This window comes from Pestalotiopsis fici (genome assembly GCF_000516985.1).
Source record: "Pestalotiopsis fici W106-1 unplaced genomic scaffold PFICI_Scf_4, whole genome shotgun sequence".
Taxonomy (NCBI): Eukaryota; Fungi; Ascomycota; class Sordariomycetes; order Amphisphaeriales; family Sporocadaceae; genus Pestalotiopsis; species Pestalotiopsis fici.
In genome coordinates this window covers 2690708-2717753 of record NW_006917094.1, presented here as the reverse complement: position 1 = coordinate 2717753, position 27046 = coordinate 2690708, and the positions used below count along the sequence as shown (strand labels likewise).

General features: G+C 51.4%; 9 protein-coding genes across 9 annotated transcripts; 2 read left to right on the top strand and 7 right to left on the bottom strand.

Moving 5' to 3' along the window:
• Nucleotides 1-620: 620 nt before the first annotated feature.
• On the bottom strand, nt 621-2228 carry PFICI_06836 (uncharacterized protein; the record flags this gene model as incomplete). The annotated part of the gene is made up of 3 exons (XM_007835417.1): nt 621-885; nt 938-2097; nt 2160-2228. The coding sequence occupies 3 exons, from the start codon at nt 2226-2228 to the stop codon at nt 621-623; spliced, it is 1494 nt and encodes a 497-aa protein (XP_007833608.1).
• Nucleotides 2229-3065: 837 nt separating this feature from the next.
• PFICI_06835 (uncharacterized protein) lies at nt 3066-4229 on the bottom strand (the record flags this gene model as incomplete). Its single annotated transcript, XM_007835416.1, has 1 exon — nt 3066-4229. The coding sequence occupies one exon, from the start codon at nt 4227-4229 to the stop codon at nt 3066-3068; it is 1164 nt and encodes a 387-aa protein (XP_007833607.1).
• Nucleotides 4230-5474: 1245 nt separating this feature from the next.
• On the bottom strand, nt 5475-8882 carry PFICI_06834 (uncharacterized protein; the record flags this gene model as incomplete). The annotated part of the gene is made up of 4 exons (XM_007835415.1): nt 5475-7897; nt 8002-8189; nt 8232-8500; nt 8562-8882. 4 exons carry the CDS (start codon nt 8880-8882, stop codon nt 5475-5477), a joined length of 3201 nt encoding a protein of 1066 aa, XP_007833606.1.
• A 2078-nt stretch (nt 8883-10960) lies between these two features.
• On the bottom strand, nt 10961-12267 carry PFICI_06833 (uncharacterized protein; the record flags this gene model as incomplete). The annotated part of the gene is made up of 2 exons (XM_007835414.1): nt 10961-11692; nt 11845-12267. The coding sequence occupies 2 exons, from the start codon at nt 12265-12267 to the stop codon at nt 10961-10963; spliced, it is 1155 nt and encodes a 384-aa protein (XP_007833605.1).
• A 1960-nt stretch (nt 12268-14227) lies between these two features.
• PFICI_06832 (uncharacterized protein) lies at nt 14228-16210 on the top strand (the record flags this gene model as incomplete). The annotated part of the gene is made up of 1 exon (XM_007835413.1): nt 14228-16210. One exon carries the CDS (start codon nt 14228-14230, stop codon nt 16208-16210), a length of 1983 nt encoding a protein of 660 aa, XP_007833604.1.
• A 196-nt stretch (nt 16211-16406) lies between these two features.
• PFICI_06831 (uncharacterized protein) lies at nt 16407-18704 on the bottom strand (the record flags this gene model as incomplete). The annotated part of the gene is made up of 2 exons (XM_007835412.1): nt 16407-17152; nt 17210-18704. The coding sequence occupies 2 exons, from the start codon at nt 18702-18704 to the stop codon at nt 16407-16409; spliced, it is 2241 nt and encodes a 746-aa protein (XP_007833603.1).
• A 951-nt stretch (nt 18705-19655) lies between these two features.
• On the bottom strand, nt 19656-20426 carry PFICI_06830 (FK506-binding protein 2; the record flags this gene model as incomplete). Its single annotated transcript, XM_007835411.1, has 4 exons — nt 19656-19947; nt 20028-20069; nt 20139-20196; nt 20252-20426. 4 exons carry the CDS (start codon nt 20424-20426, stop codon nt 19656-19658), a joined length of 567 nt encoding a protein of 188 aa, XP_007833602.1.
• Nucleotides 20427-23489: 3063 nt separating this feature from the next.
• On the top strand, nt 23490-23732 carry PFICI_06829 (uncharacterized protein; the record flags this gene model as incomplete). Its single annotated transcript, XM_007835410.1, has 1 exon — nt 23490-23732. One exon carries the CDS (start codon nt 23490-23492, stop codon nt 23730-23732), a length of 243 nt encoding a protein of 80 aa, XP_007833601.1.
• A 1221-nt stretch (nt 23733-24953) lies between these two features.
• PFICI_06828 (uncharacterized protein) lies at nt 24954-26333 on the bottom strand (the record flags this gene model as incomplete). The annotated part of the gene is made up of 1 exon (XM_007835409.1): nt 24954-26333. The coding sequence occupies one exon, from the start codon at nt 26331-26333 to the stop codon at nt 24954-24956; it is 1380 nt and encodes a 459-aa protein (XP_007833600.1).
• Nucleotides 26334-27046: the final 713 nt, after the last annotated feature.

The window sequence follows — 27046 nt, the reverse complement described above, 5'->3', positions numbered from 1 at the left end:
AACCCCCCCCCCACCCCCCCCCCCCATATTACTTCTCCCTCCTTGATTCATTGCATCATCCCGAATTTATCCTTCCAGAGAATGCTCAAATTCAGGTAGGCTCCCTGGGTCGAAGTAGCAGTTGAGATTTTGCACCTCTCTCTCGCAATATCTTGGATGGCCTAGCCCACATGAGTTTCACCCGGCGTCGATAATGGGTTCCTGGAAGTGGTTGAACTGATTCAACAGTGATTGTTGGCCTGTCTTCCTCTGCCGGTCGGTGAACTCCATGATCCTTGGAGCGGCTACGAGAAGCTTTGCTGCTCGAAAGTACAGAGTAGAGCCACGCCACTTTCTTCCTAGCCTCACCAGAAACATTGCTACATTCTTTTCACTTGACTTGTTTACGGCGAGGATTAATTTTTATCTTCAGCGGCTGTAACTGTGGTCATGTATAGCTGCTAGAGGACAGCTGGTTCTCTCGTCTTGAATCTATGAATGTCTCATACAGCAGAGACCGAGCACATTCTATGGTTGGAAGTCTGCGAGGCAATTCGGTAGAATTCATTCGCGCTAAATTCAGATATAATCATTGAAATTTTCGTCCAGATATCATCAGTCATGCCTGCCAATACAGTACTCTAACGCAAGTTGCCAAGAGTGATATTGCAGTGATGCCCGCGAGGTGAGATCAAGAAGTGCTCCTCCATATCCATCACCTCGTCGGCCATGTTGCTACTACCAAGCTGGGCCCCGCGACAGTTTCTAAAGAAGAGAGCCGTGCTCAGACGGAGCTCCATTCTCGCCAGGTGAATGCCGAGGCATATCCTGGAGCCTGCACCGAACGGATGAAATGCCGCCTTTTGTGCTACCGTCTGCGGCTTCATGAATCTTGTTTCGTCAAATCTACGAATATCAGCGATTTATGCATACTGCAGGGGATTGACATCAAACTCACTGTGAGGGATCGGGGAATATTGTCGGGTCACGATGCAGCGTAAAAGCGTGCGTCGTCACCAATGTCTGTGCAGGAAGGAAATGCCCGGCGAGCGTGGCACCGCCCTCTGGAACGACTCGAGGTAGGGCACCGGGAGCAGCTCCGTAGAGTCTCAATGTCTCGTCAATGACAGCATTCAGCAGAGGCAGACTCTCAAGATCTTCATCCTTGAAATCTCCCGACAGGTTACCGACTTCTTCTTCCAAGCGCCGCTGCAGGTCAGGTCTCTTCAGTACTGCCCACACAAGATAAGTCAAGGTAATGGCCGTGGTATCGCTACCGGCAATAATGAGATTGGACGCTTCCAGCCTGACGCTCAAGTCCGTGAGGCCGTGCTTCTCTTGGGACTCGGACTCGGCCAGCATCTGACCAAACAGATTCTGGTTCCCGCCAGCTTGGCGCAGATTGGCCACCGCTCTGCCGCCGGCCTCAAAGACAACCTCGTCGGCCTTGAGAAGTTGCTGGACCGCGGGGAGTGGCACGACGCGCATGAGGGAAGCAAGCCACGGGAGCTCGAGGCGCAGGCCCGAAGCCAGCAGCGCGCTGGTCAGCGCGTCAATGTACTCGTTCCGGCGCCCGAGCCCGACCATGTCAAACGAGTCGCCAAAGGACAGGTGGGCAATGACGTCGGTGGCCATGAGCGTCCACCACTTGAGAACGTCGGCATCGCCGCCGCCCGCGGCGTCGGCCTGGATCTTGGCGACGGCGCGCTCGGCCGTGCCGCGCACAATGTCCTCCCAGTTCTTGCGCAGGGCCGAGTTGCTAAAGGGGCGGGCAAAGAGCTTGCGGCGCTGGGCGTGGGCCTTGGGGTCGCGCATGGCAAAGACTCCTGGCTCGTATGCCGCCGCCGGGACACCCGCGCCGGTGCCGGTGCTGTCGTACCATGCCGACTTGGTGAATCCGCCGCCGATGCGGTGGATCTGGGTGAAGGCTTCCAGGTCCGCAATGGCCACCTCGTCGGGCGCGATGCGTACAATCGGTCCATAGGCTTGATGAAGACGGTTGACGTGGTGAATTCTCCCACCTGTGAGGATGTGGAACTTTAGAACTACTCGGGTGAAACGAGTGTGCCAAGGACCGGGCAGCGAGGCGAGGGGCGACCGCAGCGCATTGAAAACAGACTGTGGCATCGTTAGTCCTGTCTCCTTTGGGATGAGCCAGATTGGTTGCTTTGTCAACTTACACGAAGGATGATGAAGAGCAGGGCGGCGCCCGCAGCAAGGACGCCCAGAGGGAGTTGAGTCAAATTCATGGCGAAGAATGGATGTTCAACACCAACCGTTGCCCAGGCCTGGTTGACACGAACTTTGGAGCATTAATGTGGTGTCAAATGGAAGCGTCTGACTTGTCTTAAGTATCAATATTTGCGACTACGACCCCAACCCCAGACATGTTACCGGATAGGTAAACGATCCCGATGCGCCGAGCCGACAGTCTTGTCTGGTGTATAGTCCGCTTACCTTAGTGATATATATAAATGGGGCATTCTTAACCGTTTGTGCTCGATTGAGCAATAAGGAAGAGCGCTATAATGCTGATCCAACCCACCCCCGCCAGCCGGGATCGAACAGAACTACCGGGAAGTGGAGGCCTGTATGCCGCCCACGAAATAGTGCCGATGCCCGCGGGCTTTTTGTTCCAATCGTCTTGGTTTCGATGGTCATTAGTCCCAGGGGTTGTATAGTCTAATCACCAAAAGCCCATCAAATGGTGAATCAACCATCAAAAACAAGCTTTTGTTGACTTGAGCATGGCTGATGGGTGGCATAAGCATATATGTACGAGCAGTCTCCACCGACAGACTGTCGTTTTCAGACCTTCCCACTCACTCACAACTAGTAGCACCGAAAAGTATAGTGTACTTATGCTTCATTCTCGAGAAAGAACTGAATAATGCGTCGAGGAAACATGTTACTCGATACAATACGTGAGACCATTTATTTTTTATTCATTACACTAATGAAACAAATATTCTTCATCATGTCGATTGGTTTCAGTCTTTATCCTCATACGCTACGCAGCAAAGATGATATGCTCTTCTTTCATAGCTTCAAATTTTTAATCCTTTTTTTCCCTGCTCCTTCATCAATCACTGCAAATTAAGAAGTCTGCCTACTGGCTTTCCATCATGCTCATATGCAGCCATTACTTGTCCAGGCGCGACCTCCAACACTCCAGGCCATGAGCTGTTTGGCGGGCTGACCTGCATCGGTCTACTCCAGTCAATCTTGCCATTTCGGAGTCCGCTGGCGACGACGGCCTTGACGGACGCATGCTTGGGCCAGTCCGACTCGGAGGCGTCCTCGTCCGTCATGAAGACTGTTGCCAGCGCCCCATTGCCGAATCTGGCAATCTGCGGCGCTCCCGCGTTTCGGCCCCAAGGCGGGCAGTACACCACACCGCGGTGGCCCCAGGTGGCGCCCTCGTCGTAGCTGACGGCGTATTCGACGCTAAAGGTGCCGTGACGGGTCGTCTCACAGACGAGTACAAGGGCGTTGTGACCCGTGGCCGCGTCCTGGACCAAGACGATGCCCTGCATACCGTCTCGCAATCTCTCGTCGGGCGAGTGGCAGGTCAGACACTGAGGCGCTGACCATGTCTGACCGCCGTCGCGACTCACTACCCGGAATGTCTCCTGGTTGTCGCCGGCTAGCTCGGCCGAGTACGTCAGCTCCACCTGTCCGTGAGGACCCATACGGATGAAGGGTTCCCAGAGGCCCATGCCATTGGACTGAGCGGCCGAGTGCTCTACTGCCTGGTTCAGAAAGTGCCATGTCCGGCCACCATCATTCGAGCGGCACACGGTGATGCGAAAGTGCGTGGGCTTGCGGTCCGGGCCTAGGTCATGGTTGCGAAAGGCGCCCAGCACCACGGGGCCCTCGGGACCGTTTCCTACCTCGCAGAGGAACAGATTGTCACAGTCGCCGTCGCCGCGCGAGACCTCACCCCAAGACTGGAATGACCGGCCATTATCGAGGCTGCGGGCCACGTGCAACACGTGAGTTGGTCCCTCGAACCGCGTCGAGGCGCACAGCACGCTGCCGTCAGATAGACGGCAGAGACGGGGGTAGGTACCGCCGTGCGGACTGAGGATGTGCGTCTCCTCGGCAATGTGGCAGGGCGCAACGTGGCCAGGCCCGTCACCGCCGCCATGGGATCCAGGGCCGCCAGCCTGCTGGGCGTCGCCCTGGCTCTGGTGGTGCTCATTCACGCCGAGCTTGTTGAGGATCTTTTGGGCGAATTGGTTTGGCATTTCCGAGGTTGTGTAATGGGCAGGGGATGATGGTGGTGGTAGTAGTGATGAAGAGGAACGGGGTAAGACGAGAATGAGGATTACGAGATAAAGAATTGATATGGTTGTCGGTCGGAGCATGGAGAGAGAGAGAGAGCTTGAAAGAAAAGGGTTGCCGAGATACATAAACCCCCCGTTGGTCCGGGCCAGGGCTCCGGATACTTTGCCGTCGAGGCGGTGCAGGCGCAAGTGCAGTGCAGTGCAGTGCAGTGCCCATTGCCAGCTCACTCACTGTTTCAACTATGACGACACTCTCCACAAAAATTCGTCTGATGTCCATGGAAATCTTAAGTAATGGACATGACAGGTCCCAATCACTTTCATGCCTATCACAATCAACTACATACATACTTTTAAATGTTGCTGACGAGTTGGAGTGCTAGAGTGTCTGGTAGTGGGGGTCCAACAAGAGTTTCACCTGCTCGTTTCCATCACCTATCATCACTGGATTTTCGTGGACAACGGGGACGGGACACTAAGGCCAACAGTATGCGCTAGAGGATCCCCCGAAAGGGCAATCCAGCACCACTTTCTCCAGATGCGATTGGCCGAGTCGAGACACCAAGCCACCAGCCGTAAGTGCTATAGGTACATTAGCCCTGGTAGGTATTTGATGCATCTTATCCTAACCCGTCCCGTCCGTCCCGCCCGGCCCGCCTTTACTGTTCCCATCAGAGAAACACCTACCTTTTAGGTATGCCCAATTTATACAATGCTGACATCCGCTACCCAAAGGTGAATGCGCTAGATCAACATGAACAGCCTGAAGCTGTGCATACCTCAATCTTCACCACGGGTCCTATTGAAATGAGGTTCGGCCAATGTGCCTGGCCTATCATGATGCATAATCCGCCAAGTCCACTTCTCAAGCAGACCAGAGTCTACGCACTATTTGACAAAACATGCGCTTTGCAGGGATTGATGGACATCTTCGATGATGGGCTCTCTATTTAGAGATGACTAATAGATCTTGACGCTTGCACCGCAAAGTTCACTGTATTGCTACTCTTCGTGCTGACTTACTTCTATATCGGTAGTCTCTGATGGAAATCCACTGTCCTCCAGCAATGGTGTCACTCAGTGTACGTCTACTTCATTGTCCAAGATTCATCACTCTGGCAAGCTCGGTTACACAGCAAGTTCCCGCAAGAGAGAGGGCTCCAGCAAGCTCTGTGCATGGACAGTACATGCTTCATAACCAATCTCCTATAGCTTCCAATCTCTGAGCCACAAAGACAAGAGCTCCTTGGACAAGACGGGCGCTTCCACTTGAGCCACACCATGGGCATGGTCGGTTGCAAAGCTGGAAAGTCTAGAGGCCTGACTGAAGTTCTGATACACGGGCAACATCTTGAGAGCGGGTAACCTGCGGGCGTCGTCGGGGGTCGGTTCCTGAATCTCTTCAAGTTTTGCAACCCACTCTGCTAAATCGATAGTATCGCAAACTCCAAGCATCTCCTTCCAGACATCCACGACCATGTCCCATGATTGCGCATGGCGATTGACGACGTTGTATATCTGTGCCTCTTTTTCTGCGGGGCGGACAATGTAGGCCTGTAGCATGGCGGCTATGGTGTCCACGGGGAGCCAGTCGAGAGGGAGGTTGGATAAGGTGGGAAGAGCGCCGAGGGATTTGGACGTTACTGCAATGGCCGAGATCCATGGCTGATCTGCCCACGGACCAACGGCAGCATGATCAGGACCGGTCTGACTCGGACCCCCAATTTGACCGACCCGAGCGATCGACACGGGGATGCCATACCGCCGGTTGGCAGTAAGCAGGATGCGCTCAACGGCGAGCTTCGATAAGCCGTAGCCCATGGGAATAGCTGCCGATGGGTCCTCAACAGGCTCTTCAGGGGCCACGCTTTTTATGGCAAGCCCGCCAACCGCCGATACCGAGCTGACAAAAATGATGCGCATGTTTCTTTCTGATACGGCCGCTAGCTCTACCAACTGCCGGCTCGCCTTTAGAAAAGGGTCAAACGACCGCAAAGACAGACCAAAGTCAAGTTTCCATGAATTGTAGACGACGGCATCCACTTCACGGCCGAGGAAATCGTAATCTGACTTACTCAGTCCAAAAAGCGGCTTGCCAATCTCAATCTGGAAGTATACCAGTTTATCCAAGGCAAAGTCTTCCCCGAGACCGGCGAGAAACGGTTTATGCCGCTCCTCTGCCTCAGCTGATCTGTCGAGACAGACGATCCGGGTAACAGTCGGATTCCTCAAGAGTGTGGCGAGCAGATAACGTCCTAGGTAGCCAGTGGAGCCCAGGATGGCGACAGTAGAAGTGCTGCTTGTTCCAGCCGACACTGACCGGCTCGGAAGGTCAAGGCCGTCCAGGTGTTGTGCCACGGCGTTTTCGAAAACATCGCGATTCTTTCTGCTTTGTGAGCTTTCGTCCATATCTGGCACTATGCCATCATTGAGAAATCCGCCAAGCAATTTGGACAAATCAGCGAGAGTTGGGCTCTGGAAGATGACCCGAGGTGTGATCCAGTCGGTGGGCTTGGAGGTCTGGGCTTGTAGAGCATGCCTGAGGTTTCGAGTGATCTCCAGGGTCTGCACCGAGTCAAGCCCATACGAATAGAAGTCTTCACCCTCTTCTATAGTAGCTCCAGCTGTATAGGAAGACGCACCAAAAACGTGGCGCAAGAAGCTTACAATCTTGGCAGGTTCATATGTGGTCTTGACAGTAGCTTCCAGGCTAAGACCAGCAAGCCCGTTTTGGGGTGAAGAGCCAGAATAAAGGCTTTCCAACTCATGTTGGTAGGCTTTTTCTGTCAAGGATCGTATGATGGTAGCTTTACCCGTCCTCTCGAATGGTCTATCGGGAGACGCACAGATGACCTTGTCTTTCGCCACGCGACCTTGCCCCGGTAGGAGCTTATTTGCCTGCTCTATCTGCGGCCAAAGTGTGCGAATCAACTCCTGGCGCGCATTCGTTTCCAATGCCTCCTTGGGCTCGACGATAAGGGCAGTCTGGTTCCGTCCGTTACCGACCAAAAGCGCCCCGTTCAAGGCAGGATCTCCTTGCACTGCCAACTCCAATGGAATAGGGTTGACTTTTTCACCGTTGGCAAGCACGAGGATATCATCTTTACGCCCAAAGTATTTCCACAGATTTTCCTTTGTCGGATGCCGTGTGAACAGGTCTTTGGTGTGATAGAATTCTTCGCCAGGGACATTGTGACAAAGCGCTACGGTATCCCTATCACTGTGCTTGGCCAACATGACCATTTCGAATGTGCCTTCGTTGGCATCATACGGCTGCATCTCAAACTTTAGATTAGGATTGAACTCATGGTAGTCGTAATCCGCGGGATCCTTGAAAAGCTCTGGCAGTGCCATCGTCTCGGAAGAACCGTAAAACTCGGCCAGCTCAAGAAGCGGTGCAAGCTTGTTGGCCACCTCTGGTGAGAGTGGAGCCCCGCCATAGATGACAAAGTCGACGCTCTTGTACAGGTCATGCCCGGTAGGCTCATGTAGGAGTTGTTCCATCATGGCGGGCACTATCATAACTCCGCGCAGTTTCTGCTGTTGAGCAATCGCCAATAAAAGTCCAGTGTGGGGTGGTATATGTGGCGGGCCGATTACTATCGTGGCCGTGTCGAAGATTGTATGGACTGTAGCCCATCAGTATGGGAGTCCGACTCAGAGGAGCAATATGGTACTTACAGGTATATAGCACGAAGCCGCCGAGCTGTGTGATTGATTTAACTACAGTTACTCCGTTTAGGGCAACATGTGGGACTCACATGGAAAAAAGGGAATATGACATATATCCGGGCCTCATCTTTGAACTCAAAGATGGAAACATCGCGCTTTCTGCGGCCGGTCGGCGCGGGAAGAAGGTGCTGCATATCGTGCGCTGCGAAACTACCGTGAGTATATGTAATAGGCTTTGGGGATCCTATGCTCCATTAGCTCTCAAGATCCAGTTGCCAGATGACAAATTACTTGCCAGTAGAGCCAGAGGAGTGCAGCACCAGGATGGGATCGTCCCTCGCCTCATCAAAACTCTTGTCATAGGCATAATGCTCGGGGTTGCTCTCGAGCATTTCAAGGAAGGACGGGATCACGTCCAACTGGTACGACGGCGGTGCAATGGCACGGAAGGGATTGATCAAGGGAGCAAGCTCGGCCGAGTACAAAAGCCTGCTGCTCTCAGTCTGCTCCATCAAGGAAAGATTAGACGCGGGCGGGTTCCTTGGCGAGACGAGCAATAGCTGCGATAGATTAGCAAACTGCCAATTCCTTTTCTTTTGACAAATGACGAAGATCTCGGACCTTGTATCCAGTCTTCATGGCGCCAAAGAAGAGGGCGACACCGCGGAGGTCGGACAGACCAAGATAGGTGATGGTCTCAAAGTTTTGACTCTTGCCAAACTTATCCTCGATCCACTTAGCCATGAAGTTTGCACATCGGGCCAGGTCGGCAATGGTCACATCTCTGTATCCGTCTTCAACGTTTGCAGTTTTTGGGATTGCGGCATAGACTCTTCCGGGGGTTGTCTGAGCAATTTCGTCCAAATATGAAGGAAAGAGCCTGCGACCATACTGGATTGCACTGGTGGTGGTGTTGGTGTTGTTGTTGTTGTTGTTCGCCATGGTGAGTATGAATAGTATCAAATCAAAGTCGAACCTGCTCTGAATGATAGCGACAGCTCCAACCTCGATCAGAAGTTGTGTATCCAAGACAGATGTGCTCTGAATCTGCTAGCTAGCTTGGAAGAAGGCGACAGATGGTCCGTTGATCAAGTGTCAGCAATCATTTACCGGGCAGCTTCACACAGGAGTCCACTTCTTATCAGCACTAGATATACAACTGAGATGATCTCACGCAGGACGGTTGTCATAATACCCCGTTATATTTAGTACCCACATATGCAACAAGGTCGACCCCGCAGATTCTTACCTCGACAATGTCCTCACCAACGGTCCATAAACAGCGCATTCCTTGTTGGTATGTGATGCTTATGTGCAGACTACCTACTTGGCAGTTGGATATAATCTTTACCACGTGTCTTGGGGTATGCAACTGCAGCGAATGACTTGCACAGTGTGTGCGAGGCCCCAGGCTGCAGTGCTGCTTATACCTGCGCCACTGTGGCCCAGTCAGCAGTCAGCAGTCCAGCACCCAATTGCCAACCAACGGTCTGCGGTCTGGTTGCATATGTAGCTCGGTAGTCTCGTCGCATCGATGGAGCTGGCACACAGAGATGATCCACAAGGCTATGGAGAAGAGGCGTCATGCGATTATGAACCGAATCGTTAGTCTTCTTTTTTCTTTTGCTCCCCTTTCTTTATTTATCATGGGATATCGAGTATGATGATACCCGCCGATCTTATGGGGGAGCTCAACTCGTGGTGAGACAGACTTATGCAATAGGCCGCTTAATAGGCAGTCACCTATTTCTGACCAAGTGGACAATGATTACCTAATAACAGCGTGTGGAATTCGCGGAGTATACCTGAATTTAGTAGGACGGAAAATCATGTTCGTGCGAGCCTAGGACTAGAGGGAACGGCATAACGGCTTCCAGCTCTGTGCCGCAGAATTGCGTCCGCAGCGGCCACTATAACGAGATAAGATAATTTGTCTGACCAAGGCTCTGAATGCCATAATGGTTCGTTGAGCAATCTATTGGACAGTCGTTGAATGATCGATCCTTACGGGAATAATGGAATCCTCAGGTTGACTTCTATATGCAGTATTTGTGCAATGATGTTTGATTCACCTGTAACCAAACCGATAGCGACACGGCCTAAAATGCTCCATTAGCGAATATGCAGAAAGATTTTTCTTTTTCTCCCTCCCTTTCGTGAATCGATGCTTCTGGTCACTAGTTGCCCCCGAATAGACGGCCTCGATGTCTCTTGTTCAATACTGTGTGCATGGATCTGGAGCTTGGGCCGCCGGGGATTTTCTAGAAGTATATCATGTTTGGACTATTCGTATATAGTAGGATCAATATCGATTAAATACGTACTCAAATCCTTGCACCATCTTGCAAGTACAGCTGTTAGACCTAGCCCTCCAGTCCAGTCCTTCTGCGTGTGAGGAAGGGAAGAAGAGGGAAAAGAAAATTCTCTCCTGGCCGAATTTCGCCCAGGGCGAGACCAGCATGCTAGAAAAGAAGCTCGCTGAAATAAATCTTCTCATGTTGGAAAGCTACGATATATGAGGCTGGGTGATTTCTCAAGCACCAGGTAAGCGCCTCTTGCGCAATATTGCACATGGCTTATTGGTCACGCGGTACTCAGGTTCAACATTGTCATTTGTATTCGAGAATTTTCAGTGGCATCAAGATCATTTTGCATAAAAGAGAGAAACAAGGAAATTGTATTTAAAGGAAATATCTTACGATCTACATATTCTCCCAGAGAGAATTGAGAATCGTTCCATGCTGTCTTTGTCATTGGCCTTGGTGCCCATGCATTGCCCCGTTTCCTGAAACCCCCCAAGCCCTCGTACGTGTCCTTGCTCCAACTTCTTTCCAGATTTTGCTTTGCATGAAGGAATTACAAATTAACAAAGGAGAACTGCACAAACAGATGAAAATGAGATGAATGAGAGTAAAGAATCAGAAGGAAAAGCCCGAGTCATGCATCAAGGAAATCGTGATATCCAAAAAAGAACCTTCTAGGTCCTTTTTGAAATTTCTAGAATGGGAATGTCCCCCAATCTAGTAGTAGCCGTAGCTCTGGAAGGTGGGGACAACGACGGTGACGGTGGTCAAGGTCGGGACGACGGCCGGGCTGGTAATGGTGGTCAGGGTAGTCGGCGAGATAAATGTCGGCTCCACGCTGGAGATGGTCGTGTTGGGGGGCAGCAGCGTGCTCACAATTGTCGTCGAGTTGGACGTGTCGGTGGTGATGGGCACGACGCTGATGGTAACGGTGGAGGTCAGGTTGGCCGAGGTGACCGTGGCCGTGTCCGTGGGAATCTCAAAGGTTGGCTCCACAGACTGGGTACTAGAGGCCGTGGTATTGGTGGGTGGGGCGACTGTCAGCGTGACGGTCGAGTTGCCCGAAGCAGTCGGGGAGGCTGAAACCGAAGTCTCGGGGGTCGGAATGATAATGACTGTAATGGTCGAGTTGCTCGAAGTCGTGGGAGAAGCAGAAACCGTCGAGTCGGTGAATGTGGGCTCAATGAGGGTGATAGTCAGGTTTCCAGTAACGCTCGGAGTTACAGAGACGGATGACTCTGTCAAAGTTGGCACTACAGTGACGGTTACGTTTCCAGAACTGGTCGGGAAAACAGAAACTGTGGTGCCATTGATCGAAACACTCGAAGATGAGGTCTCAGTGAAAGTTGGCTCGAGAGTGACGGTCAGGTTTCCCGTGACAATGGGAGATCCAGAGATTGTGGTGAGGGTGGCAACCTCGGTTGAAGTCGAAGTTTCAGTGCTGGTGGGCTATAATCCAGAGTCAGCTGTAGTTTTCAACTATCGTTTTCCAAAACTCGGGTTCGAATTCTGATTACTCCACGGCGCATGAATATCAAGCTAATCTCGATACTTCTCTTTTGAACAGATGGCAAGGATATCTATTACTGAGACTTGCTTACCACAACAATGACCGTACCAGAAATGGTAGTGAGGGTGGCAACATCAGTAGAAGTGGATGTCACGGTCGAGGTCGGCTCGACAATAACGGTGGCGTTGGAAGACAAAGATGGGCTGGCAGATGCCGATGTCTCTGTGACAGAACTGGTAGTGCTGTCAAAAGTGGGATCCAGGATCAGCGTGCTCGAGTCTGAGCTGACGACGGAAGAGGTGGTAGGCTCGGTGGTGGGTTCCTCGGTGATGGTGACGGTGACGACGCTCTGGGTCACGATGACGGGGTAGGGAGGAACACCACCGCCTGGATTGCCCCAGTATGGAGGGCGTGGTCCGTTAGTAACAGATGGAGGGGGAGGGCCGAATGGCCACCACCATTGTGGTGCTGCCGCGGCCCCGGAGATCATAGCAAGAAATAGTACGGGCTGCATGTTGGAGATGTTGTGTGTTTTGGCGGTCAAGGTGAGTTTTGATGGTTTGTGAATTACTGGGAGATCAGGGAAATGAAGGAATACAGTGACCTGTGAAAAGAATGTCTGAAAAGAGAGTGAATGTGCGAGTTGCTCTGCTACAAAATTTCTGTCAACATCCTGCGAGATTTGTTGTTCTTATATATCCATGAGTGGTTGCATCCAGACCCACGGTGCTGGGTAGTATAGTTCATGACTATTGTTCTGCACCAAAATGCACATATGCACACCCTTGGCCATGTCAATTTGAACGTGCATACATCAAGAGTCTGATCTTGAAGATCAGTTTCGAGTAAATGGCGGTGTTGATGACTGTGATCACAGGATCTGCACATTCCCGCACCACCATGGCGGTTGACATTGATATCCCTTCACTCGCATGCATGGATCGCTTTTCTTTTCCCGTGATCTCTAGCAGGGAATATTTCGCCATCGTGAGACCCTCATTGTATGGCCTCACTGGTGGTTTCTCGTGTGTTTGCCTCACCAATACCTAGTCCACCGGCCTGGTCGGCAATTCGGCCTTTTCCCGTTGATTGCGTCAGTAGAAAAGAATCGTGAAATAGCAAGAGCAGGTCATCACTCATGCGCACTTGGCAAGCGGAAACAGGGCAAGCTGCCGTGCTCCTGCATATACACCATGCAAACGAATTAGGCAATCCATCTATAAACCCTAATCAATACATCGCAGAACTTGGAATTATGAACTCTTGCAAAGAGTCAAAGACTATGGAGGGCCACCAGTCACTCGCCATCCCAGTGAATGGGCGGGCATATTATTGATGGAACCAAGTAAAGAAGGTTCGTAGCGGCGAAATAAGCTCGCCATCCAGGGGGGGAGACAGCCGAGGCCGCTGCCAGGCTCATGCAAATCAATCATGCAGCTATACTGGAAAAAGCAACGTTTTTACGGAAGAGTCGAGGGAGAAGCTGATTACTGTTATCGGCAATCGTACCGAGAAGACGGTAAAAACAAACGAGGGATGGCCATTTTCGTAAAACAGGGCGACCCTGTCTTATCAGATATCGCATCTTAGCATCTCATCCTGCAGGGCGCCATCTCATCTCGCTCAAATACCTATAAACGAATTATGTTTCAGCCGCCCTTCTTGATATCTATCGAGTTTACAATGGAAGTTGGAGCCGACAGCCACGAAATTCTGTTGACTGAGATGACCATCGATGAGCATAGCCTATAGGTCGGTTTGCTGGTTGCAGGTAGTGAACAGGCGGGCCGGGGCAACAATAGTCGTGATTCGGGATCAGTTTCGAGTATTGCCAGCAGATTAATCTTGCAATGTCTCAAAGTACGAAAGAGAGGCGAGAATGGCAATTACATGATCTCTTTCCATGTGAATTGGAACTTTACCCTCTGCCATGTCGACGAATAAAAAGACAAGAAAGATGCACGCACCACCAAAACAAGTTGAGATATCAAGAAAGTACGAAACATTTGGCAATTGAAAAATTTGAGTCATAATATAATTAGTTGTGTAGAAAAAGTAAACGGTTTGGGTATTATTACTTTTTCTAATCCACCATTACAAAGTCCTGTGCTGCACTGACGGCACCAGAACAGCGAAAAATAAAAGAAGAAGAAAAAAACAAGAAGCCTAGACGCAGCAGGGGTAAAGAAAATACAAGGCTATTTCGTACATGCAGTAGCTGGTGTCTAGGGGGTCCCACTCGCAGGAATGCCCTTGCTTATGAGCGTTCCCTTGGGTAAGAAATGCTAAATGCTGCCTACTTTAGATCACGTGATAACGCGCTACCAACGCGGTTTTCGGTACGCGGCGTCATCATGATTATCATCTCGGCAAAGCATGTACAGCATCATTTTCTTTGTTGGCATGTTTCTGCTAGCTTGCTTCTGATGTCGCACATATGATGCCTGTAGACAGACGGCGCCATTTTATGCAATATGGCAGAGAACGAGACTTCCGCGCAGCAGCAGAAGCCGGGGCCTGACGATGAATCCGCGCCCGCGCCCGCGCCCGCGCCTGTGGAAGAGGCCAATGTTGCCCTAGATGCTGCAGCAGCAAATGACCATGATACTCTAAAATATTCTCTTCTGGGACCATCTCTGACCAAGGCCGGCCAGGACTCGGTCGACCAGAGCAAGGTGTCCGAGATCATCTACAATGCTTCCAAGGGGTCGAAATTCTTCAACCGCGAGGAGGCCAAGGACCAGATCCTGACGCGCAAGATCGCCGCCATCCTGGCCAAGAAGCAGCGCCTCGAGCGCCTCGACCTCTCGCGTGAGCTAAGGCACGCCGACCAGCTCATCGCCCAGCTCGAGGCCAGCCGGGACCTGACCCAGTGGGTTGTGCACGTCGACTGCGATGCCTTTTATGCCGCCGTTGAGCAGCTGGACCGCCCCGAGCTGGCCGACGTGCCCTTTGCCGTCGGCGGCGGTGTCCTGACCACATGCAATTACGCCGCTCGCAAGTTTGGCTGCCGCAGCGGCATGGCTGGCTTCGTTGCCAAGAAGCTGTGCCCCCAGCTGCTGCTGATTCCCCTCAACTTTGACAAGTATACGGCCAAGGCTCGCGAGGTGCGCGAGGTCCTGGCCGAGTATGACCCCCGGTTTGAGAGCGCCAGCATAGACGAAGCCTACCTCAATATAACCGAGTACTGCAATGAGCACGAAATGGAGCCAGAAGAGGTGGTGCAGCGCATGCGCGACGAGGTCCATGAGCGCGCCAAGATCACCGTCTCGGCTGGCATCGCGGCCAATGCCAAGCTCGCCAAGATTTGCAGTAATATGAACAAGCCCAATGGCCAGTATCTGCTATCCAGGGAGCGGAGCGCCATCGTGACCTTTATGCGCGATCTGCCCTGTCGCAAGGTCAACGGTATCGGCAGGGTGTTGGAGCGCGAGCTGGCCGAGGTTGGCGTCAAGACGTGCGGTGACATTTACCCACAGCGGCAGTACCTGCGTCAGCTTTTTGGCGAGAAGGCATATGAGTTTCTCATCGCGGTGCATCTTGGCCTGGGCCGGACCAATGTCCAGCCAGCCGAGGAATATGAGCGCAAGAGCGTCGGAACCGAGAGTACCTTTCGCGACATGTCGGACCCGGTCCAAATGCGGGAGAAGTTGAAGTGGACCGCTGAAGAACTTGAAAAGGACATGCGTCGCGCCGAGTGCAAGGGTCGGACCCTTTGCCTCAAGATCAAGCTGCACTCATATGAGGTCTTTACGCGGCAAGTCGTCACACCCAAGACAATCTATCAGGCTGAAGACCTGTACAATTACGCCCTGCCCATGCTGGCAAAACTCGAGCAGGAGATGCCCGGCATGAAGTTGAGACTAATGGGCCTGCGATGCACGCACCTAGTCAGCACAAAGAAGCCAGACACGCGCGCATTCTTTGGCCTGAAGCCGAAGCGCACAGAGTCAGGCGACTCGGGGACTGATGTGCCCGCGAAACGAAAGGCCGACTCGGACGGTGAGTGGGAGACTTGGCCGGAGGAAGCCACCGCCGAAACCACGGATGCCGAGCTGGAAGCTTCCGCTAATGCACTGTTGGGCAATGAACGAGACGATGATACTGATGCTGAAGAATACCGTCGGCACGGAAAAGAGATAGTTCCCAATCCTACGCCAAAAGGGGCCAAGATAAAACCCAAGGAGGAGGAGGAATGGTGGGATTGTCCGATATGCAGTCGACCGCAACCCACAGATGAGAGGCAGTTCAATGAGCATATCGACCTATGTCTTTCACGGCAAACGATTCGGGATGCTGTCCAGAGAGAGGCCGAGAGTATCAGTCCAGCACCAAGGCAAGGCGACCCAACAAGCTCGAACAAGAGAGCCAAGACGGGGACGAATGAGAAAAGGCGTGGACGCGGGCCTAATCCTGGCCAAGCCGATCCAAAACAGCGCAAACTCTTCTTTGGATGATGGGCAGGTATCAGTCAATGAGACGATGATAACGAATTATGAACTTGCACAGAGCTTAGGAGCCCAGATAATGTAGCATCATACAATCCAAATTCTATCATTATGTCGTAGTTTTTATCCGTTATAATACTCCCAGCAGACTCGTCAGTCTGGCCAGTTCTATTTACTCGGTAGTAACAGTATCCAATTCTGAAAGCTAAATGTCAGCCCCTCTGCCAAAATCTGTGCTAGGACGCCTCATGGACATGCTCCGACGGATACGGTGGTCCTCCTCTTCGGTGCGCCCAAACTCGTGACTGGACAGCCGCACGGCGCGATCCAGTGCCACAGGCAACCCGCGGTGTCGACCTCGAAGCATGACAAGGCACAAGACCAGCTTACTACCCGTGTAGAGGCCGCCGCTGAAGCTGTAGGCGTCCCACGGCACACCGACCGAAATACCAACACATCCATAGGCGGATACAACCTCAAAAATGATGTTGAAGACCGAGTACGTGGCCGGGTCCTCAAGAAAGTGGCGCGTCTCAATCGTCGAGATGAAGAGCACAGCAAGCACAAGGAGCCACATGTCGTGCGAGAGCTGCCCGCGCACCTGGTGGCTGATAAACGTGGAACGGCTCTCGGGCGTGTTCGCGCTGCCCGTAGACTGGGGGGCCGCGCCGACCCCATCCCAGCGACCGGCCACGCCGCGGAGGAGACGGCCCAGGAGAGAGGGATTGCCCGGATTCGGCTGCTGCGCAGCGGCCGATGAGGTGGAAGCAATGGACTCGGCATCGACATCGTCGGCATAAATGCCAAGAGAGCGCTCCTCATAGACGTTGGAGTGACGCATGGTAATGACCACCGGGTACACGCTGATGTACATCATAATTACATAGAGCACCTGGAGACCGATGTACAGCGTGGGGATCGAAACAACGTAAAATCCTCCAGAACGGACAGCTGTTTCCTAATTAGCAAACCTGACAGGGTTATGAGCTGCGGGAGAAAACTACGAACCGATGGCTTGGAAAAGTCCGTCAATGATGCGAGGCCCAGTCTTGATATGCTCAAGATTAGGATTTCCAAGATTCAAAATTTCAAATGCGACCCAATCAGTCCCATTAAGCACAAAGAGCATGAACAGTAGCCACCATGTAGCCCGTGATGGGAACAAGTTGGTGTATACTCGACGAGGATATTTCAAGATATACTCGAGGGTATCCTTGAGGTGTCGGAAAGACGTCTCGTAGGTGAGCAAGTTCAGCAACTTCAGGATGCTCCACAGCCAAAGTCGAAGGAATACTGGATATGCCGTGTTGCCTGCCAATATCATGGCACCCATGACTATCAGGACAAAGTAGGAGCTACCATAAGGAATGACATTGGCATCGAGCACGCTCATTCCCGAGTTGTTGAAGGCGGATGCGCCGTTGAAGATACCGTTCCACCAAGGGTTGATAGCATTGTCTCGAGCGGGCTGCGGTTGATTGTTGGCGATCCAGGCGCCGAGAGCAACACAGCCGAGTATCTGCCATGAGAAGAAGTAGACCGGGACAATGATGGAAAGAACCTTGAGGGCACGGTATTCCGTGCCACCCAAGTGTTCCCTCTCCTCATCTGTCAGGTCGTGGAACTGTGCATTTCGCCCTATCTTCTTGGCAGTCAAGAAATGGCGGTGGCTCATCTCGTTTTCAAGCTGGTTCGCCTCCAAAACTGCGCTGTCGTTGTGCACATGTCGACGGGAGAGCCCAGTGCCTAGATCAGCGCCAGTAGTTGTCGCGCTAGCCCGTTGCTCTTCGTGGTCTGCAAAGACGATATGATCGCGAGCGGCCGTTTCTCCTGGTTGGGCCGCCTCCAAGGTTGTGCTCGAAGCCACTGTCGGAGTCTCAACCTCGTTGCTAGAGGAAACGGGCACGGGCTCACGCATTCTGTGCATCGAGACGGGCCCAGAGATAGATAAGACCTTGTTGGACCCATTCTCGGCATTTTGCACTTTGATACGCTTGCTGTCGAGCTCATGTTCAGCGCCGTCAGATTTTTGCATGGTGGTCTTGCTTCTGCTCAAAGTCCTCAACTTCCTGGCAAGAGGAATGTCGGTGGCGGATCGCCGCATGTCCTGTGATCTCGCTTGTCTGAGTGTGGCCCGGCGGGCGATATCCTTGAAGCGCTTCTCAAAAGAATGCTTGCGTGCCAAAACGGTCCAGATGGAGACCCAGATTGAGCTGCCAAGGATTATCAACAGCCAGAGCATGACCTGCTGCCAAGTCGTCATCTGGCTAAGGTTGATAGTATTCAGACCAGCCTCGGTCATGGCGGAGATGACCAGGAACAGACTGTCCGTGTAGGAGATGCTCCATCTCGGGTTTGACGAGCAATAGAAAATGACCGAGCTGACGAGGCATACTGTAATGAAGTACAAGTAATGAAGCGTGATGAAATTCAGCGGCGGAAGATAGGAGCGAATGGCTGCCAAGTGCGGGAACCGCTGCATCATTTCTTTGCGATGACCCATGGCGCCTGTTTGCGATCGCACCCGTTTATCCAATATGGTGAGAGGCTTTTTGCATGATGCAGTCGCTAGGGGGGGAAACTGAAATTCACCACCAGGCGGCTCAAGACTAGCAGCAAGTCAACCAAAAGTTGATGATGAAAGAAAGGCCAACGACATGAAGGGGGAGGGGGGTTTGTTTTTTTTCCACTTCCTGGTGAATGGCGGTAAAACGGCAATCTGGATCCAGTCAAGCTTTTTTTTTTTTTTAATCCTCGTTCTCTCCGTGTGCTTGGTTACCAAAAACGCAAGGTCCCACGTTCCCTGCAAAATGCCACTAATTAAGAAGCGTGAATAAGTAGGTCGGGACGCGACAAGCAGCTTGGTCAAAGCCTGGAAAAGCGCCGGCAACCGCCGCGATATTCTAGTTGTCTCGTGAATCGGTTCATACCTCAGGTCTCGAAGGACCAAGAGTATAGCGAGTTGGAATCAGAGTTGCACAAAGTGATAGGGAAAACACATGCATTGGCGGCACGGGGGTCCAACGGATGTAGTTGGGATCATGCCGGCACTTGCTGGCCCCAAGCCGGTAGTACGTACATAAACTAGGCGGCATACATATCGGTCTACCGCCCACCATACATAGTGTGTGTATTGCTGGCATAACTGTCATTATGACAAACATGTCAAAGTAGCTTCCCCAGATTTGTACGGCCACTTGGCATCGCGTTATTGACGACCAGACCAGGAAAGATTTGGTAGAACACAATCTCAACTACTCATTAGGTGACGTGAGGCCACTTTTATCTTGTCGCCCATGGAACAAATATCTTTACATTATATATGCGATGCTGATGGGATCGTGCGCCACTCTGCGGGCGCAGGCGCCAGATCAATCAATCAACATCCACTGCTGAATAGTTACTGCCAGTCTTACACCGCCAGATGGGCATTTCGCATGACGCCTGGTCTCTTCTAGAGCTCATTGTGCTCTTGGACATCATCAGTGTCCACAAGAACCGTCCCGGCAGCAGCGGCAGCAGCACTGGCCGCGCTAGCAATGTTCTCTGCGATTCCTGCCGAAGACTCCTCGGTCGCCTCGCTGGCTTCCGAGCTTGTGCTCTCTGTCGACTTGGTGACGATGGTCTCGGGCTTGGGGACACCCTTGATGCCAATGATTTCGGTCTCAAAGATCAAGGTCGAGCCGGCGGGGATAGGGCCCATTCCTCTGTTGCCGTAGCCGAGCTCGGGAGGGACAGTCAGGGTTCTGCAATAACGACAATGGTCAGCACGAGGATGCTCTGGGGGTTTGCGCGTGATCGCAATTGGGCGTGTTGTATCCCTTACCTCTTTTCACCAATGCAGGCGCCAGCCATTCCTTGGTCCCATCTGTGATTTCAGGTCAGATCTTGCTGCGACGGCTCGCAATGCGACGTGTCTGTCAATCAATGAACTAACCCCTTGATGACCTGTCCGACACCGAGCTTGAAGGTAAAGGGCGTGCCTCTGTCGTAGCCTGAACAAAGATGAGTATCACATATCGCATCAAGGAGAACGCCGCAAATACGCACTGGCATCAAACTTCTTGCCATTCTCCAGAGTTCCCTTGTAGTGCACATCAATGGTGTCGCCGGCCTGCGTCTTTCGCTCGCACTCAACTGCAGTGGTGACGTCAATCTTGAGGTCGGCAGCGAGGACACTGACAGCGACCGAGGCCACAAGTGAAAGGGCGAGGAAGAGGCGCATGTTGCTTGGCGGTTTGAACCGGTGAATTGAGTTTGGGGTGAGTGGAGGAGGGTTGTGGAAGAAGGCTGAAGAAAGGGTGCTACGAGCCTGATGTTGATGGGATACAATTACGGAATCTCAAACCCCATATCTGGCTTTCTTTCCCATAGCTCGTTGCCAGCGTCAGCCCCCACCATCTCTCGTCCCCTAGAATAGGTACCTACCAGTAAGGTCTAGCGCACTATTATTGATTGCGCCCCCAGCTGATGCCCAACTGCCCTCAGCTGAGTGTGTCTTGGTTGCAACCTTGGGGGAGGTCGAGCGAGCTCTCTTACCACCAGTTGTCCACCGACGGCCAAAAACACTTTTGGTGGCTACTACCTAGGAAGTATTGAGATATCATCAATCGACAAGTAGCGAGCCTTTGTCGCTGCGCCTCATTAGGAGACTTCGATCAGTTTCCAGCTGGAAGCGGAAGCCGCCGAAAACCATTCAAGCGATTGTGCATTGGGCTGGCTCACTGCCCCCAAGAAATCAAAGTCATTGATTGTTCAAGTTACCACTCGGAGACGAAACTAGCTTCCCTCGATGCAGTAATACATCATGGGTCTTCTGCCTAGAGGTAGAGGGCCTTGCCCAGTACCGGAACAAGAAGATTTGGGTCATTATGTAGAAAAATCGGGCTGTGTCATGCACGGATTACATCTTTCTTTCTTTCTTTCTCTATGCGATGCAATAAGACAGATTCCTTTCGGATCAAATGTGTTGCGTGAGATACGTAAGTAAGGTGATGAGCAAATGAAATAAATGGGTAAAAAGTTGAGCTGTGCCTGGCAGTGTGTGTGTGTGTGTGTGTGTCTCACAGCATGTGGTGTTGGTAGGTGCCATCAAATGACGTCGATTCAGGGTCCAGGCCGCGACCGCAAAGCAACCTGGGGGAAAGTCGATGGGGGCACCTGGGGGGCAGAAGGGGGAAGTATCAAGCTTGAAGCGTGCCAATTGAAGGGCAGCTTGCATTAGCCAATTGCATTCTCCAGAACTCAATTGCATTCCTTCCCGGACCTGGATTGCGGAACCGTGACGAGTAGCATCTGTGACCATTACAGATGCCGCCCACGGGTCTCTCGTATTCACAGCAATGGCGCTCCTCTCCAAAGTTGAAAAAGCTGTGGTCCGCTGCGATTGATTGAATGGAGTGTAAATGTTTTGTTTTGTTCGGTGACCAGCATCCATGATGCTTTGTATGCAAAGAACACGACTCCAGACATACCATAGCCACCGACATGAGTCACCAAAGTAATGTAACAGAATGATAGCACTACGGTGCTAGTTCACTCGATTCACATAGGCACGCTGACATTCTAGCTGTAGTTTAGTATGTCTGCCGAATCAAATGTAGGTTATTAGGGTAGTGAATCTTTGCGAATGGCCTTGTTCTGGACTGAGAGTTTTGTGGTTTTCACCGACGCTGCATTGGGCTTAGAGGGGCTGGATGTACCTCCACCCACTGAATACAGGGCTTGTAGCGTTCAATTCTTCGAAAGGCAGAATGGATACAGGCAGGTACGATATACACCAGGCTGCAAATTCCCCAGAAGCCCGTGAATTTGCTCCCTGAAGCTTTAGGCAGCCAGCTACCTACACTCGATTGACGATTGCACGCATCCATGGATCGTGTCTCGCCTACTCCAATTTTGTTCCCAATTCAATCCTCAATTCAGCACCATTGTTTGCTAGGCACAACTTCTGCCGCTTCGCAGTTGCGTATTGGCCAATTTGCGGCCATCTCCAAAAGAAAAGTGTCGCATTGTGTCACCACCACTTGTGACGGGACCTGACGTTACGCACACACCAACATCCCCCCCTTGTTCATTAGTCACGTCCTTTTTTTTTTTTTTTTTGTCTCCAAAGTCCTTGTAGGACCGACCTGAGCCCATAGGACTCAGGTAAGTGCTTCATTGACTCCAGGCATATAGATTGTCTGTCTATTGCTTCAATACTGCCTTGGGTCCCAAAGCTGTCGGCGTTTTTGTGTTTCAGGTAGGTACCAGACAAGGGCACTGCTACGCCAGCAGGCTAATTGAGTGCCGCCGCAGTGGTGGTGTCTGCGGGTGTTTATTTCTTTCCTTCCCAGGTAACACGCCCCCATACACACCCAGTTCTTACATTAGCTACCACCATGCCTACACCTGTGCCTACCTACACAATGTTTTTTCCTACACTGAAAGCCTTGCGCTTGTGGCTCTTTCAACAACAACATGATAGCTGCCCGTGCACTAGAATAAATCAGCCTAGATTTGCCACTACACTGCCCCCTGTACTGTAATAATTCACTATTTGCTTGCCCTTCCCACTGCGGCTTACTTATCTGTGAAGAAGCCCCCAAGAGCAAGAATGCCCTGTCTTTTTTTTTTTGGTCTCCTTTACCGACAGGCCACCCCCAAGCCCCACCCAGCACCGCCTGCTACAAGCAAACCATCAAATCAGTCGCCGACATTATCCATAGGTAGGAAACGTAGGTTTCCCTTTGTTTTTGCTCCCATCTTCAAGACATTATACACATTGAAGGACTCCACTCCCAGTGACTCACGCATAAGCTTTCGGTGTGCGAATATGTACATTTTGACTAACAAACACTTCGTTCTGGACCATATTTCGAGGGTTCTGCCTGAGATTCTGCCTGGACAAACACAGCCAGGGCCTCGATGTCTATTAGCCCACTAACGTTGTTGAGGTCCTTTATGGGATGTACCGCCATGAGTATTGAGGAACTATATTTTGGACCTCATCTCGTTGGCTTGTGTATATAAGTATAGATCCTTCTTCCTTTTCAATTGTTCCCAATTGTTCTCTATTCAGCATCAGTCACCAGACAATCTTGAGCCTTGACTAGAACCGGCTACAAACAAATACATATTCTATATACATAGCATATATTATATCAACATCACCACCTCACCTTCCTCTCCAGTCCTTGATTGAAGAGATTCATTTTGCCTCCCAACCAAAAGCAAACCCTCAAGACATCAGACAAAATCACCTACCATCCTCACATACCTTTCATCACACACCCCAAACATCATAATGGAGTACCAATACACCTCGTCTCGAAGCTCGGGAAGCTCCCGCCACTCTTCGACCTCCCCAGCTTCTTCGCGTGATGCCTACTACCAAGAGTTCCGCTCCTCGACCGGAAAAGACTACAAGAAGACCGTCGTCTCTCGTGGCGGCGTCACTGTTCACCAAGAGAACGCCAGAGGCTACAACTCGGCTGAACCTCACCCACCATACCGATCTTATGGAAGCAGCAGCAGCAGCAGGCACTAGACGACCCTACTTAGAGGTTGCACCTAGTCAGTCTGGTCTGGTCTTTTCATAAGACAGAACCTTTGTGATGACCTCTGTTGCAAGAGCTCCACACAGCCAAATTTGCATTCTGGGTTATGTTGGCGTTTCAAGGAAGGTCATGGACATTATTATCACTCGGCAACACGGGAAACTGCAGTGATGGAGATGGAGGAAATACTGCAATAGATCTCCTTTCACGTAAAGATATTTCTGCCGCTGGGCGATGGTTCATTTAGGAGTCGAGCATTTATTTCTGTTTGGGTAACAGATAACACACATATATAGATACCCTTACTTTTCTAGTCTTGTATAACAAGAGCTAAATTATGAAACTTTGTTTTCCACCTTTAAGCAATCCTTGCAAGGTAGTAGTGATGATCCCCTCTGCTGTGCTCTGGTCCCTTGTCTACCATTGGACAATTGCCTTTTCTCGATAACAGACCGGGTGCCACGGCCTGGCGACCCCTCCACGGGCCTCAAAAAACTCCCAAGTCCTGGATGAGGGGTGGTCTTTTTTTTTCCTTTGTAATCTTCGGTACCTTGCAGCTCGCGTGCAGCTCCCGTTGTTCCCATGATCCCAGACTCTTTCCCTTTCCAGCATCTAGCATCGACACGGATTGGCTGCTTGCTGGTCACGATCATTCAGCCCTGTAACAAGGCCGCATATCGGGAGAAAGCATTTTTGTCACACCATCCATCTGCACTTTTGTTTATCATGGATTTTCAATTTGGTTTTTTTTTTTTTTTTGGGTCATATTAAGACTACTTAGGCGTCATAATCATCGTCCCCATAATTATCATTGCCATTATCATTATCCTCTCTCAACGGGCTCTAAATGACCGAGTTTGGATAACTTTGTACCCCTCGCTTGCGGGTATAGTGGTCGTTGCCGACTTCCTTGGACCAGCCCGAAACCATCATCATTACCATTTCGCCCCTTGATAACAATTTTCAGCCAAGCTAAGAAAGCAAGCTCTGAGCAGGTGATTTATTCTCAACGTGACGCTATCCTCTTTATCAGGATATCCTCCAGCAATCCACGAATCAACAGCAGCTGAATGTCCTCTGTGAGCACTTCATGGGCCGCTTGTTGTTGGAGCGGACAGTAGAAGCGGATCAAGTGTCGTCCTCATCGTCGCTTGAGTCAACGTCGATGCTCCACCCAGATGATTCATCCTCGTCTGTGAGGAAGTAATCCTCTAAATACCAGTCAGAGCTGGGGTGCCGCACGGTATGTGGGGGAAATGGGGGATGAGACAGGTACTCCTGCGCTGAGCGCCCATTTGAAGCTCGCTATGCTGCGGCGTGGAGCTCGGGACAATGTCGACTTCACAAGGGTCCCTTGCAAAGTGGTACTTGATGCCATATCCCTCCTGCTCATTCAGCTCATACAAACACTTCGCCACGAGATCGGCCTGACCGGCGACGCGGGCAAACCTCCACTCCATGGTCCGCGAACCGTCCTCCTCTTCCGCTACTATCTGGATACTCGTCGTAAAGAATTTGCAGTAGCGCCGAAACAGGCCCGTCAGGCTCTCCTCGTTGACAATGGACGGATGTCCTCGAATCACAAGGACTCGCGATCTAAGCTTGCCGGCGGGGTTGGTTTCGTTTTGCGGGCCGACACGGTTGCGGTTCCAACCCACGTTGGCAAGGTGGCCCTTGACGAAGAGGCCCGATTTGCGTTTGGCGTCGACAAAAGCCCGCGCTGACTCGACATTCATGAATGCCACATGAGCTGCCGTCGTGCCGTGACCGATAGCAAGGTCAGGTCGGTTAAGATGGATTGCGAAAATGGCGCCGGCCTTGCCAATAGCGACTTCTAAGTCGCCTTCCGTACAGTCGGCAGGCAGACCGGTGATCCACAGATTGCAATTCAGCTCCTTGGGGACCTCTTGTGGACGATTTGCCGGGTTCATGACGTCGCCATTGTAGTTGGGCCTGAAGCCGTATTTCTGGCGGATGCGGTGGTAATCCGATTCCTCGACAGAGTCTCTATCGTTGCTGGCTTCACGCTGTGCCATCTTGGATGGTTTTTGACCTAAGAGGTCAGGAAGGACAATTGGTGCCGTAGTGGTCATGTCTCGAGATGTCCATGATGAAGACTGACGCGAAGCCCGAGGCCACGATGACGAAGTCCTCTCGTTGGTGTCGGTTGAGTAGTGGTTGTGTCGTGCATGTGGAGGAATATACCTTTCCCCTCTCTGTCGGTTCAAAAACTTGTCGCTTACTGATGGGGAGGAGAAAGAAGAAGATGATGATGAGGGTGTTGGTGGAAAGGAAGAAGAGTGTGTTGATATGGAAGAAGATGGCCACAATTTGACTGGAGCGACCAAAGCAGTAACTTGGTCTACCCATCTATCGATAGGCAGTGACGAATCGCTTGTAGATCGCGATGGATTACTATGATCCACTAATGAGTCGGAAGGCAATACCGACTCGGTCGCAGATCCGGTCCGCCGGACTGGATATTGGGTAAAGAACGACTCCCAAGTGCAGCCGAGCAAGCGGATCTTGCGTTGATTTCTGGCCTGCATGGGCTGCGCTTGGGCACCATTATCCTTAGGATATGCGGACATTGTGGGATTCTGCGCTGTAATCTTTCTTGAAGATGCAAGTCACGAATCGTATGAACGGAAGAATATATGCGACGATGTGAAAGTATATGAAGTCGATGATGTTGACGATGATGATCAAGATGCTGTAAATGCTCGATTGTGCAAGTAATTTATAGAAGGATGGGTGAACGATTGTGCAACGGGCGTCCAGTGAATAAACTGGTCCAAAGAATAGCGGGTGGATAATGAATGAACGGAAGTGAATAACTGGAGAGGGTGTGTACCAGTCCCAAATTGCCGCGATTGAATGACTATTAGGTTGCTGGTCTATTCTTAGACTTGGACAGCAAAGGAAGGTGAGCTATCGAGTTGTGAATCAGCGACAGCCCTTGATTGTACAGTGATCAGAGTGTAGCGATTGGAAGTGTGGTATTTTGGAAGTGGTATTTTTGTGAAAGGCAGGGGCGTGGTCCAACGAAACTGGTTTGCATATTTCAGTTCAACTGACCATGTACCTCTATAACCTTAATCGGCCCATGCATCTTTCCCAATATTTGACGCCATTTATTGCAAGGCAGCGGACAGAGAAAACGTAGCTTTTGATGGGAAGCCCCAAATACTGTATTTGACCGCCAGTATCATGTTTATATATATGGTCTCCATAGTATCGGGTGTGTTGTTCTCTTTTATTGTAAAAAGAAATTGGCAAGTGAAAAGTACACTCCATACTGACA